The sequence below is a fragment of the Echiichthys vipera genome (genome assembly GCF_963691815.1).
Source record: "Echiichthys vipera genome assembly, chromosome: 16".
Taxonomy (NCBI): Eukaryota; Metazoa; Chordata; class Actinopteri; order Perciformes; family Trachinidae; genus Echiichthys; species Echiichthys vipera.
The window spans coordinates 3,573,381-3,588,844 of record NC_139841.1 but is presented as its reverse complement, the minus strand read 5'-3'; the positions used below and the strand labels follow the sequence as shown (position 1 = coordinate 3,588,844).

Below are 15,464 nucleotides of genomic sequence, written 5' to 3'. Positions count from 1 at the left end.
CTAATATAACAGTTAAAATGATGATTTACTAATATAACAGTTCAGTAAAATGATGATTTACTAATATAACAGTTAAAATGATGATTTACTAATATAACAGTTAAAATGATGATTTACTAATATAACAGTTCAGTAAAATGATGATTTACTAATATAACAGTTAAAATGATGATTTACTAATATAACAGTTAAAATGATGATTTACTAATATAACAGTAAAAATGATGATTTACTAATATAACAGTTAAAATGATGATTTACTAATATAACAGTTCAGTAAAATGATGATTTACTAATATAACAGTTAAAATGATGATTTACTAATATAACAGTTCAGTAAAATGATGATTTACTAATATAACAGTTAAAATGATGATTTACTAATATAACAGTTCAGTAAAATGATGATTTACTAATATAACAGTTAAAATGATGATTTACTAATATAACAGTTAAAATGATGATTCACCAATATAACAGTTCAGTAAAATGATGATTTACTAATATAACAAATAAAATGATGATTTACTAATATAACAGTTCAGTAAAATGATGATTTACTAATATAACAAATAAAATGATGATTTACTAATATAACAAATAAAATGATGATTTACTAATATAACAGTCAAAATGATGATTTACTAATATAACAAATAAAATGATGATTTACTAATATAAAAGTTCAGTAAACAGTGATACTCTGTTGCTGTTTGGGATAAATAAATAAGAAAGGTAAGAGCAGTAAATGATTCCATGTTCAGTACTTTTTAAATGATGGTGAGACTCTGTGAAGTTGTGATTAATGGTGGAATTGTATGAGTTGCATACGGGGAAAATATTCCACTGAGTTTTCGCTCAAAAAACAGACAACTATAGACTCATCAATTCTTTGCTAGAGGTTTGGTGGTTGTGGTTGTTCGACATGTTTTGCAAACCCCTTTTCAATTTTAGAGAAACACAATAAACACTGCAAACACCTTAATTATCAGAGATAACATAACTGAGAGAAGCACTTCCTTTGAGCTCCTGATTAGAAGGAGAAGGAATTATTCAGTAATTCAGTCCGCCATAAGAATATTCAGAGGTTGAAAATGGCCACAGGTAGTCCAGGCCTATTTTGAGGTTGTTGTTTTTTATTATTTAAAAACATCTTATCATTTTTTATTTCATCAGTCAGTTCTCCCATACCTGCAGGTGGCAGCAGAGTCAAGGAGAAAGAATGGGTACTGTCGCACTAACAGCTGGACTGCTTTCCACGCCAAATGTTTAGTCTGTTGAAACTTTTGGCTGAGCTTTACTCACATGACCTCACTAGGCCCAAACAAATTCCTCTACACAATGCAGGTATATTGTGTATGATTGTGTAAATAAACATGATATGATTTTAGCTGCACTTACTGTCAGTCCATCTCAAATAAAAGAACAAAAAAATGGCCTCAGTTTTCCCTGAATGGTTTTCTTTCCTTTTTCTTTTTAGTAAATATAGTTCGTAAATAATAATAATAATAATAATAATAATAATAATAATAATAATAATAATAATAATAAAAATAATAATAATAATGATGATGATGATAATAATAATAACATTTTTAAAACATAAATAAACTGGTAAATAAAACACAATTCTGACCATGCTACACTTGTCACTGAGATACTTCAATCATAATATAGTAATATATCATAATATAGTTGAATGTTTCAGTAAAGCATCCAAATACTTAGAAATACCTCATATCTGCTTTTCAGGGCATGCACACAGACTTGATGGACTGATAAGAAAGTGGTTAACCCCACAGAGGCCCAGTCTCTGTACCCTCAAACAGAGCTTTCACTCACCACCCAATCAGGAGGTAGCAATCATACCAACCCCAAAGCAGGTGCTGCCCATCTACCTTGTGATTCCAGTCTTTTAGCAAGCTTTGTCCTTTCCCAGAGAGCGCCTGTTCAGAGTCCAATTCAATACTCCACATCTCGCCGAGTGCGATCCAAATGCCCAGATGTGACTTACTCCACCCATATTGTCAAGAATGTATCGGAGGTGACTTGTGTGGACTTCAGACAGCCAGGCATCCCAGAATGCATTGCACATTAACGGTCATACTGTGTCCTCCCATTCTCCAGAGTGTGGAGTCGAACTTGCCAAGTCTTAACTTCTAAGCTCACAAGTCCTAACTTGCTGCCAACCCATGGTGCCCAATTTCCACCACACCAAGTGGAGAGAGGGACACCCCGCCAATGATCGAACTGCCTGGTGTCACCTAAGGTCCATACTGCACTGTCGACAGCTAGCAGTGGGATAAGGGCATCCCACCGACTGAGGATTCAGTCAGGTTCTGTCTGCTTCTGTCTGCTTCCCTTTGGCATTGTGGCTGGCCAATGCTTTCATCCGAGACGAGCAGGGTGACTGGCATGTTTGACCCCTGCTATGCCAGTATTATGGCGTTCGTAGCACGCTCGCTGGACTGCCTCACTCACCACTGGACCAAGCTGCCTGTTGAGGAGACCATGGAGGTTCAGGTGGTAGTGACATAAACCCTCGCTACTCTGTGAGTGCTGCTCAGGGACACCTTTGACTGTCCAACCTAAAGGAGAATGAGTGGTGGAAACTTATGAATATGCCAATCTCCACTGTCTCACTCTTCAGCCTGGACAGGACAAGTGGCCAGGAAGGGATCAGAACAGCTGGGCGCCGACTTCGACGGCGCTAGCAGAAACTCCAGCATGGCCAGCACTCCATGTTATGCCCTTGTGACCAGACCCTGCAGCCCCAAGCCACCCTGGACCCTCTCAGTTGGCATAGTAAAAGCTGCCCTCCCTGTGCTCTCTGAGTCTCTGGCAAGTTGAGCGAGCTGGGTGCTCAGCTGCGCGCAGCAAGGCTTTCATTTCAATTTAATTCAATTTAATTTATTGTGTCAAATAAAAAGAAAAGTTAGTTGAAGGCACTTTCCATTAGGAGTAGGTCTAGACTCTAGACCATATTCTTTGATTTACAGAGACCCAACGAGAAACTCTCTGTCCTTTTGAGTGCAGGGGTGTTCCTGATGACCTTCTATGACTATGTGGGGGCATCAGCCATCTTTTTTGGTGTGGTGTGCAGGAGCAGCAGCATCTCAGCTGCTGACAGGAAGACACTGAACAAACTGATCATAACAAACCAGCTCTGTCCTTGTGTGCTCCCTCGACCCAGCGGAGGTGGTAGTTGACAGGAGGGTGATAGTGAAGCTGTAATCCATGTTGGACAACACGTCCCACCCCCTTCATGAGACAGTGACATCACTGAGCAGCTCCTTCAGTGAAGGACTGATACACCTGCGGTGTGAAGGAGAGGTTTCTGCAGAAGTCAGACTTGACAACCAGCATTGCTCTCATTGAGCAGCATCATGCCGATGCCTTCGCACTCTGGTCCCATGACCAACCACCTTATACGTGAACAGTACAGCAAGTATGAGAAAGTCTAACTGGCTTTTCCAGTGCCATGACACCTGACCCCGGGGGCTCCATTGACAGGTCAATGGGGTTAATCAATAGTGAAGCCTGTAAGGCTTAAATAGCTCCTTTCTAGTCTTTCTGACCACTCAAAGCCTTACATTAGGCCTATTTGTCACATTCACCCATTCTCACACACATTCATACACTGATGGCAGAGTCTACCTGTCCATCATCTAATCTGATCATTCAAACCACATTCACACACCCATGTGCAGCAATCTGGGGTTCAGTGTCTTGCCCAAGAAGACTTCGTCATGCAGACCGGAGAAGCTGGGCATCGATCTTCCGAATGGAGGACAACGCTCTAAGCCACAGCTGCCACAACACAAAATGTCACATCTTTTTGATTTTTCTGGAATATTTGTCCCAAGTCCTTTCCATAGAAGGCAGTCCTTAGGCTGTTATAGGCAACCGAGAAAGTCAGCAAAGGTCTCCTTTTTTAAGTCATGTTGCTGTCACACCGTGGTCGGGTGACTTTGTTTTTTTCCTCCAGGTTGGAGAGTCTTTATTTAATTCATTATTTTGTTCACTTTGTATTTGTTCATTCCTCCCGAGCAACTTTATTTAGAGATTTATTTGTTAACTTTGCCTTTTTTATTTGTCTTTTTGGACGGAGCGACTTTATTTTGTACCTTGTTTTATTACTGGCGACTTTTGTTTTGTTCCTCCTGTGTGGAGGGATTTTTTGTTTGGCTTTTGCTCTGTGCCACGTTCCTGTCGTCAAGCTAATAAATTCAGTGTTGATCCGCGAACCTCGGCATCTGAGTCCTCATTCCTGCCTGGGTCTGACAGTTGCAACCTTTCGCCCCATTTGGGAATAAAAAATGATTAGATTTCGACAGAGGGCCCCAGGTAATAATGCATTAGTGATTATATATAAAGTCTAAATGACACACTCATGTTCAGTACACTCCATTTGTGCATATAAAAATATAAAAAAATACAATAACATCCAAGAAAATGCACAGGTGGAATAAAAAACAGGGGGGGGGGGGCGCGGAAACAACGCGTTCTAAAGTGCCCTCTTCAGTAGTGGGGACGCCCCTGCCCTTCAAAAAGTCTGTGCACACCACTGCTACTGACTCATTTCTGTTCTCTCCAAACTGCTTTCAGGTAACCATCACTTATGTCTCTCTAATAGGTGAGAATGAGTAGACTCATTTTCTATTTTCTTTTGTCTAATCACACATTACACATATGAGTGTAACATGCAGGGCTGCTGCGGCCCGTCATTGGCGGAGAGGCCGGTGACGTCACGGGAGCAGCCCGGCCAGTGTTTGGAGATGAGGTGAAGTTAGTCCGTGTGTGGATGAGACGCTGCCGGCCGGAGAACCCTCTGCGCTGCCTGGACTCAGCGATTATTACGCGTTCATTGACTTCAGCTCAGTGTGTGATGGATTCTCAGGAGGACAGCACTGTTAGTTTGCACTGTTAGAGTAACTACTGGATATATCCCCATCAGCACCGGAGGGATCCATGAGCCACGGCAGGACCGGTATTCTCTCAGAAACAAGGTACAAGTTTTACTCTGAGTACAGGCGAGAGCTGGGGCATGTGTAGGCTGCGCTGCGGATATTCTGAAATCAGCCATCCATCATCATCATCATCGTGTAAAGCTCACGACTGCATGACTCTAGGGTCAACAACTTGCTGTTTGCTGTATGTTTTTGACATCCTGAGGAATTCCACAGCCTCTTTCACAGGGCTGCGGATCTGAGTACAGGGGGGGGGGGACACAAAAGTCTTTTTTCCCCGTATGAGACTCATACAATTCCACCATAAATCATAACTTCACAGTCTCACCATATCATTGAAAAAGTACTGAACTGTTATATTAGTAAATCATCATTTTAACTGTTATATTAGTAAATCATCATTTTAACTGTTATATTAGTAAATCATCATTTTAACTGTTATATTAGTAAATCATCATTTTAACTGTTATATTAGTAAATCATCATTTTTACTGTTATATTAGTAAATCATTATTTTAACTGTTATATTAGTAAATCATCATTTTAACTGTTGTATTAGTAAATCATCATTTTAACTGTTATATTAGTAAATCATCATTTTAACTGTTGTATTAGTAAATCATCATTTTAACTGTTATATTAGTAAATCATCATTTTAACTGTTGTATTAGTAAATCATCATTTTAACTGTTATATTAGTAAATCACCATTTTACTGTTACATTAGTAAATCATCATTTATTTAACTGTTATATTAGTAAATCATCATTTTAACTGTTATATTAGTAAATCATCATTTTAACTGTTATATTAGTAAATCATTATTTTAACTGTTATATTAGTAAATCATCATTTTAACTGTTGTATTAGTAAATCATCATTTTAACTGTTATATTAGTAAATCATCATTTTAACTGTTATATTAGTGAATCATCATTTTAACTGTTATATTAGTAAATCATCATTTTAACTGTTATATTAGTAAATCACCATTTGAACCGTTATATTAGTAAATCCTCATTTTACTGAACTGTTATATTAGTAAATCATCATTTTACTGAACTGTTATATTAGTAAATCATCATTTTAACTGTTGTATTAGTAAATCATCATTTTAACTGTTATATTAGTAAATCCTCATTTTACTGAACCGTTATATTAGTAAATCCTCATTTTACTGAACTATTATATTAGTAAATCCTCATTTTACTGAACTGTTATATTAGTAAATCATCATTTTAACTGTTGTATTAGTAAATCATCATTTTAACTGTTATATTAGTAAATCCTCATTTTACTGAACCGTTATATTAGTAAATCCTCATTTTACTGAACTATTATATTAGTAAACCATCATTTTAACTGTTATATTAGTAAATCATCATTTTAACTGTTATATTAGTAAATCATCATTTTAACTGTTATATTAGTAAATCATAAATTAACTGTTATATTAGTAAATCATCATTTTAACTGTTATATTAGTAAATCATCATTTTAACTGTTATATTAGTGAATCATCATTTTAACTGTTATATTAGTAAATCATCATTTAAACTGTTATATTAGTAAATCATCATTTTAACTGTTATATTAGTGAATCATCATTTTCACTGTTATATTAGTAAATCATCATTTTAACTGTTATATTAGTAAATCATCATTTAACTGTTATATTAGTAAATCATCATTTTAACTGTTATATTAGTGAATCATCATTTACTGAACTGTTATATTAGTAAATCATAATTTTAAGGGTCTTCATGTAAAGTCTCCTCAGCCCCAGTTCTTCTCTCCATCTCCGTTCCCTCCCAGTGTAGGGGACTACTTTATGCATTATTCACTGATATGGATGAATATGAAAATATGAAGCTGTAACCAAGTTGTATACACTAACTGATCATGTTTTTATAATGCCAGCTTTGCTGGTAAACAGTTCTTAAAAAACACACACAGTTATGAGAGCACAATAAACAACAGAAATTGATGGTGGAATTACAATTTCTATGGCAAAAGAGATGTTTGTTAATCTGTGGATACGTTGTTTCGAGCATCACAACCGTAAACAGCGTAAAAACAAATGTTACGCTGAACTTTTTTCGCCAAGCAGCCGAATTAATTTTTCTCCACATACTGTATAATGCTGCAGGTTTCTGTATACATCATAGACTGTATACAAAGTGGAGGTAGCATACCTGTTGGGGTCCGTTCTCTCAACTTGATCCAATCGTCCTCGCCTACAGGAGTCTCCATCTTGTCAGACTTTGACTCCTCCTCATTTCCCTTTTACCAAAAAAGGGCATGTATGTGACGTTGGGGGGAGGGAGATACATTAATCTGGCTGACGTTTACCTCCAAGTAGAATCGAGGGCCAGAGGCCAGCTGTCTCAAGAGGCCACGCCCCTAATTATTCATACACTTTAACCTCCAATAAAATAAAAACTAGCCTGGTCCAAAATAATTCGACCCCCTCAGTGTTTTCATGGAGATATGACCTAAACATACAGACTAGAATGTTTTTTTTGTCCCAGGCCTTAAACAGGTTTAATGATGCTGTGAAAACGGCCTGTTTAACATGGGGGTCAATGAGAAACTGCTCTGTTATGTAACCTGCCCCTGGTGGACACTCAGAGAAATGCAGTTTTTGGCACTTCCTGATTGGCTCAACCAGGAAGTTGCTGTGGTGGGGACTTGGTATACATCCATGCTGGGGGTGGGTTCTCTCTGGACTTCCTCCCACAGTCCAAAGACATGCAGGTGTTAGGTTCATTGATGACTCTAAATTGCCCGTAGGTGTGAATGTGAGTGTCACTGGTTGTCTGTCTCTGTTTGTCTCTATGTGCCCTGTGATAGACTGGCGTCCTGTCCAGGGCGGACCCCACCTCACACTTAATTTCAGATGGGACCGGCGCCAGCCCCCGCAACCCTCCCAGTTCCTTCCACCATACCAATGCATGGACGTGGAAAGTAGGCTATATGACTATCGACCACAAGATAAGTCCTCTCTGTTAAGACAGGGACACACCAAGCCTGTGGTTACACCAAGCCCACGGCCGACTGTCAGTCGTAGTTGGGCCAAATTCAGCAGCCGCCCCCCTAGTTTTTGCAATGTGTCCCACACCGTTTGGCACTTCCTGGCACTAGTTGGCATGTTGAATCAGTGGATCCATCGAAGTTCAAAGATGAGACACATCCCTCGATTGGTAGTGGCAGTGATCACATGGTAATTATGTTGGCATTGAATGTTTCTTAACCACTGTAACCTGTTCTCAATCCCCATTTGTCAAATACCAACACTTTTTTACGCTCCACAGTTACAGTTTTAAAAATCTGGTAACAATGTGGATTCAAACTAAACTACATGGTTAGGTTTAGACAAAACTATATGGTAGGTTTAGACAAAACTACGTGGTTAGGGTTAGACAACAAAACTATATGGTTAGGTTTAGACAATAAAACTACATGGTTAGGGTTAGACAACAAAACTACATGGTTAGGTTTAGACATCAACACTACATGGTTAGGTTTAGACAACTAAACTACATGGTTAGGGTTAGACAAAACTACATGGTTAAGTTTAGACAACTAAACTACATGGTTAGGGTTAGACAAAACTATATGGTTAGGTTTAGACAATAAAACTACATGGTTAGGTTTAGATAACAAAACTACATGGTTAGGTTTAGACATCAACACTACATGGTTAGGTTTAGACAACAAAACTACTTGGTTAGGTTTAGACAACACACATGGTTTGCAGTAACAATGCCGACATTTTGTCTGGTGACTGGACTGAGAATGGTAAATAAAAACATTTCCAGAGTTGACAGCCATAGTGAAAAAAATGAAAAATCAAAACATGAAAACTTGAAAATTGGATCTACGGCTATCACTGACAAAACAACTTTTCATTTTGGTGGCATGGGCCAATTTAGCTAGCTTTTGAAGCACGAATGAACTGTTTTGGGCTAATACTTTCGTGGAAACTCAACAGAGTTGCACTCTGTCTCTTTCCCCCTAAGCATTGCAAATGACATGCAGAGCTGCAGACAACTGATAGGGTCAAAGAAAGAATTATAGAATTGTTCAAAATGTAAACATGTTAATTACATTTGAAAACAATTATGAGAATGCCACCCATGCTTTATTTTCTGTGTCAGATTGTCACATTTAATAACTTCTAATTCTATGCATGCCATTGGAGTCCTTTTGCCATCTTTTACCATGGAATTTGATCATGCATTGAAAAGCTTTATGTTGATTCTGTGCATGGATCTCTTGTAATTTCATTGTAGTATATACAGCTTTTCAAAGTGAACCACCTGTTCCTGTTAAGGATAGTAAAGGAGTCACTGGATAATAAACTGAACAAATAGTGCCAAAGAGACTTTAATGGGAGACTTTAACTGGCACCTGTCAAAATCACACACACACACACACACACACACACACACACACACACACACACATTTCTAGACCACCAAGAGTGTTAACATGTTTCAGATCTATAGTGCTCACTTGCATGTTTGGTGCCTTCAGTATTGTGCTGGGAACATGCGTGTTGTGGGTATGGGTTTATTATTGAATGAACCAGGGCTCCCAGTGTGTAGCTTGCCAGTGAAATTCAGTTTGATACACAATGTCCCATATATCCAGTCTGTCCATCAGTAGGTTGAGTAGTAAAACTGATTTTTTTTCTTCTAAAAACTTACATGCACTTGCTGCTGAGAAAGTTATGTTGAAATTAGGGATGGGCGTGAGTGATCTATTCCTCGAGTAGTACTCGTTTTAAATAAACTCAATTGGTAAACAACCGCACAAAAAGGTTTTTCGTGTGCACGCGTGTGTGTGTTTGTGTGGTTGCGCGCAGCACCTCTTGCTTCTGCGCTTACCCAAGACACAAACACCTTTGATTTTTGGAACCGGCTCTTCGCCTCACCCTTTCGTGAGAAGTTGTGCGAATTACATGATGGATTAGTGTGCAAGGCCCAGATGATATTGAGGGGGAAAGCAGTGAGGTTTGGGGCTCAAATCGGACGATGTGGAAGGGAAAATAGATTGCCATGACTATGAAGCCTCCATGTTATTTTATTAGCTTCATAAGTACAGGCCCCTCTCAAGTGCTTTCCTCTTTGTCCAAATTCCGACAGAATTGCACAGTGAAAGCGAGGTTCATGGGGAACTAATCCAAATGCTGGTGGTGTCATTTTTCTAATGCCATGACATTGTGCAACATTTACTTCAGAAAAAAAACAGAAAAGTTATCTGTTGTGACTTTAATTATGTACTATTTCACCCACCACCTGTCAGCCATTCATGGATTAACATGCATCACTACTGTACAGTGCCAGAAATAAATGGTGAAAATCTCACAAAATCGGGAGAATATGGTATGATGGTTGAAGTAAAAGGTTTGCATTAAAACTCTGAAAGGGATTAAATCGTCCCTTAAAGAAAATTGCTGAAAGGAGCTGTACTGTTATGTAATGTAAAGTGTGAGCATGACTTGTAGAGCTAATGTAATATTATATCCTTTGGACTAATGAATAGCTTCCAGCAGCTGCAGGGGAATGGCCAATTGAGCAGTGTAGGCAATAACTGTGGTAGTTTACTGCAGTGGTAATGACTGTGTTTACTTGGACAATAATAATTACTAAATAACTAAACTAAAGGGAAACTGACAAAGGCTTTGTGTGATTACCTTTATTGGCATTAGAATCAGAAATGGAATTAAATGATGATGATGTGGAGATACAGTCCATGTAAGTGAGGTTCTTAATGAAATCCTAGTCATTGGAATCTTTACTGTTGGGACTGAATTGTTGCCCTGAAGCCGATGACTCGCAATGCTGGTGTGAACATGCTGTCGGACGACACACACTGTGGGAAGACACACACTGTGGGAGGACACACACTGTGGGAAGACACACACTGTGGGACGACACATACTGTGGGAGGACACACACTGGAACGACACACACTGTGGGAGGACACCCACTGTGGGAAGACACACACTGTGGGAGGACACACACTGTGGGACGACACACACTGTGGGAGGACACACACTGTGGAACGACACACACTGTGGGACGACACACACTGTGGTGTTTCCCCAGTGAAAATAAGAGAGGGAAAGTCCGCTCACACTGCAGGAGACACACAGCTGACTGTGAGGTGAAAGCAGAAACACACATGGCCAACAAAATCAGACAGAGCACAACACGCACACACACACGCACACACACACACGTCGCAGCTGTTGCTAATGTTTCAGTTAGCCATCCAGAAGTGACTAATATTTTTGCATAAACGATTCAAAGATATTTCAATATTTGCTACTACATCTGAGAATATGTCCTCACTAATACATAAGGAGTGTTTCCGCACTGAGAATGTATTTGTGATAGTTAGGCCTATTTAAGAGTCAGCTGCAAAACACCTTCCAGTCAGAGAGATTGTTTTTCATTGAATACAACCACCACCACTATTCCCATGTTCCTTTTTTCTTGTCAGAGTCAACACTATGTGTCTAGAGTGGTATACTAATCAGTCTAAGCTGTTCTTTGCCAGGCTTGCTCAACAACCATTTGAGTCAGCTGTAGGCCTGCAGTACATCCTCAGCTCAGCTGTTGTTTTGTCAGGCAGAACCAATTAGCCCTGACGAGAGAGTGCTGTTTTTGCACATTTCTTCCCATAAGAGCCCTTCAAACAAACAAACAAACAAACAAATAGATAGATATACAACACAGCTTGCTGAAATTGGCATTCAAATAAAGAAATCAGTAAAGACAACTAGAGTAAAGTCAGCCAAACAACAGCTTTGGATTTCTGTGGATTTATTGCTTTATTTTTGTTTTTGGAGCTGTTGCTGTAGCCAGTCTGTATATTTCACTTTTTTCCTAACCTGTTGCATTGTGGGACAAATGTGCCCACGGACCATCACAGTATGAACATACTATGCTCTAAACATGGCTACAATTAGTAATGATAGAGTGTGCAGTTGGGACACATGTAAAGTGGCCCAACTACACATACACACGTATAAAATTAGATTAGAAAACTTTACTAATCCCCAAGGAGAAACTACTTTGCTACCAGAAAAAACACATACAAGCACTTAACATACAATACATACAGTTCCATTGCACAGCTGTTTCGACAGGATTAGATAAATATACAGAATAACAATGCATAATATGTATATGTTAATATGTTATAATATGTTGGATAAACCAGCGGTAGTCAAGGCTGATGTCAGTTGGACACACACGCATCTCTGGAGAGACTTCAAAGAGCAGTAGTAGTTCTTTGCAGTCCTTTGTGAGTGGACAGAGAGGCGTCAATACTGTGCTGCCTGGAACAGTGTATCAAAGTTGTGCGGCCCAGCCTAATCCGCTCCATTAGAGGTTGTGTTTCTGGAGCCCTTTCACACACACAGCGTGGCCCTTGTTTGTGCAGTAGTGCAGTTGTCTTGGGTTGGGGAGGGTTTCAGCGATGGTGGCTGCAGCTGTGCCCTCGCTTTGCTCAGTGAAACCAGAGAGGACTGGCCCTGCTGGCCCATAAACGGCCTGCACAGACACACTGTCAGCAGCCATACAGCCACTGGAGACATCATGCAGTCCTCCTCCATCAACCAATGTTTTGAAAGAAAGGAGGCTAGCCAGAAGATATTCGGCTAACCTTGCTGGCCTCTTGAAATTTAGAGGTTCATCAAGCAGCTGGAGTAATAAAGGGGCCATATTATGTGCTGGAATCACCAGCTGTTTCTGTAGCATCAAGGAAGAAGACCAGACATACATACTGTAGACAGACTTACAAATCCTACAGATCCCTCCAGAGATTTCAGTGATACTTTTATACCTAATACTTTGGATTAGATTTGAACGCCTTTCCTTAGTAGCCTAGGAGTCTTGCTCATATAATTTTAACAGCGTACATGGAAGATAGACACCCCAACAGAGAACAAAGGAACTGTGCTGGTATAAATAGTGAGTGGCTGATTGGGTAGAGAACAGGTGATAATAAAGTTAAGTATAGTATAGTACATGAAACTAATTGGGTAGGGGCTTAAAATCACTAAGGAGGGAAAACACAAAATAATAAAGGAAACAAGGAACAAGAACTGAACCCCCAAAACACAAAAATCCTCTTGAGCGATACACTATGGGTCTACTCTCACACTTAGCATTCGTACCGTGCCCAAGCACGAAGGGCCGCTAAAGTCTAGTTCCTTTGACCCATGTGAGTCCAACTGTTCCATGCCACGTGCACAACTCAGTAATGCCAGATATCGAACAATAAGTTATTGCTTACGAGGTTGTCAAAAGTATTGAAGTATTAATACTTTTCATTACGACGTGTTTCAATACAATACAATATCCATATTCAATTGTATGGGAAGAATTCAAGCTATAAAAATCTGCAATCAGATTTTCAACCCAAGTCTGCAGATGAAACAACAACAAGCTGTGTTCACTTACTTTATCTGAACCAGCACTGTGTACAGGAGGTTAAGTAAAGGAAAGGAGGAAGGGAAACAAACTGTTTTGTGTACCATGGACTTTTTCCTCTTTTTGCTTTGGTATGGCAAGAGCTATCAAGTATTGTCTTTTTATGCTAGTATTGTATGGACGTTTACAAATCTGGTATTGTGACAGCCTTAAAGTTGTACTCCGTAAGATTTTCATCTATTTAATTGTCTGTTAAGCTCCTCTCTATCACAGAGTGAGTTAAAACAATGGTGGTTGATCATGTGACCCACTAATGAAAGACCTTGTTGCCTTTTTGTTGAGTATTCTAATCTGTGTTTGTGGAGACATTCTCTCTAGATGGAAATAATCCTACATGTTAGTGACTCTGCTGACAGCGGTTGGTCTGTCGGCCCAGATCGCCCCTAACAGTTATGCTGCGTTCACTTGTAATTGGAATTGGGAACCTCAACTTCTGTGTCAGGCTTGTAGTAAGGACAGAATGTAATAGGAACGTGTGTGTGTGTGTGTGTGTGGGGGGGGGGGGGGGGGTTAAGAGGGGCACATATATGGGATGGACTGGAAGAAGGGGGGTGAATTTTTTTCAATAAAGTTTACAAAAGAGCAAAAAAATAAATAATTATAATTAGTCAACAAACAAAGTGACTATGAACGTGACAAGATGGAGGCTCTGAAAGAACAGACTCACCTGCAGTTACATCTTACTGCCACAGAGGCCGCTAGCAACAACATATCTCAAATCTTATTGAGTACAACTGAAAGAAATGAAAGAAAAGGAGGAAGGAAGTCTGAGTCTTGTTTTTTATGCTAGTATTGTATGGAAGTCTAAAATTCTGGTATTCTGATAGCCTTACTTGATTATGAATTCCTCTTATAGTAAGAGAGTAGCATGTCTTCTTCTTCTTCTACAAAGTCTTCAATTAAGTGTCGCAGTAAGCCCTTCCAGTGAGCCAGAAGACACAACAGACATTTGGAAATGCCAACAGGATCACAAATACCCTTTTAAGAACCGTATGAGGAAGTTCCCTGTCAACACACTGATATGCATAAGGTAGTCGTCACTGCAGGTTTTGTTTAGTTCCTTCTTTCTGCCTGGTCTTAAAAACTGTCCTCTGTCTCTCAGATGAAGTCCACAGGTGATGTGACAGGACTACTGATGCTCAGGATGTTTTGTCAGGCTGTTCAGTGGGCAGACAGAAATATGCTCTGCTGAATGACTGAGAAACACAGAGGGGGTGGGGGTGTAGGGCACACACACACACACGCACACACACACACGCACACACACACACACACACTCACACACACACGCACACACACACACACAGACACGGATTGACTTTTCTGTTATTTTTTCTTTTTATCTGCACTCTATGATCAGCTGTTTTTCCATTCCTCTGTGTGGCGTGCTGCGTTCACTGAGTGAAAGAGGAGGGTTCAAGAGGTAAACAAGAACCAGACTGGTATACTTCCATCCACCTGCAGGCTCCAGAGAGTCAGTGTTCCTCTACAGTGTACCGTCTCCTCATTCCCTCCTTCCTGCTGTGCTGAGCTTGGTGTGTCGTTGCAGTTGTGATGAGGTCTCAGTATCTATTCCATGTGATTTGACCAACTGAAATGTTATATTCTTAATAGTGTCGTGTTCTTACTTAGGGAAAACCAGACTATTTCTTGAAGTTTAAAAAGTTTACTATAAAAACAGAAAATCAATTTCTGCGTTGCCAAGGGGTCTCTCTGGACTCAGAAATCATTCACCTTGGCTTTCTGCCAAACTGTTGCTGCAACCAATGAGCCAGAAAGACCCTGAGAATTTGTACAGCAATTAATTGAGTTGTTGTGATTGGTTGAGAATGTTGGTTGAGAATGTTGCTGAGGCAGTCCCTGGTTCCTGGTTCCATCACTCCCAGACTGGCTCTCTTTATCTGCCCCCCTGGTCACACGGCCCCTCCAATGATTCACCAGTTCCTGTAAAAAGAACACTCCCTACTCTGTAACATCCACTTCCT

At 39.7% G+C, this 15,464-nt stretch overlaps 1 protein-coding gene across 2 annotated transcripts in view; it reads left to right on the top strand.

Moving 5' to 3' along the window:
• Positions 1-4,827: 4,827 nt before the first annotated feature.
• The window catches only part of megf10 (multiple EGF-like-domains 10), a 78,505-nt gene continuing 67,868 nt past the window's right edge, over positions 4,828-15,464 (top strand). For both annotated transcript variants that reach the window (XM_083930178.1, XM_083930177.1), the window contains exon 1: positions 4,828-5,009. Coding sequence is in view for 1 of the 2 variants with exons in the window: in XM_083930177.1 (XP_083786303.1) it covers positions 4,972-5,009 (38 nt within the window). In the remaining variant the exon portion in view is untranslated. The remainder of the gene's footprint in view (positions 5,010-15,464) is intronic.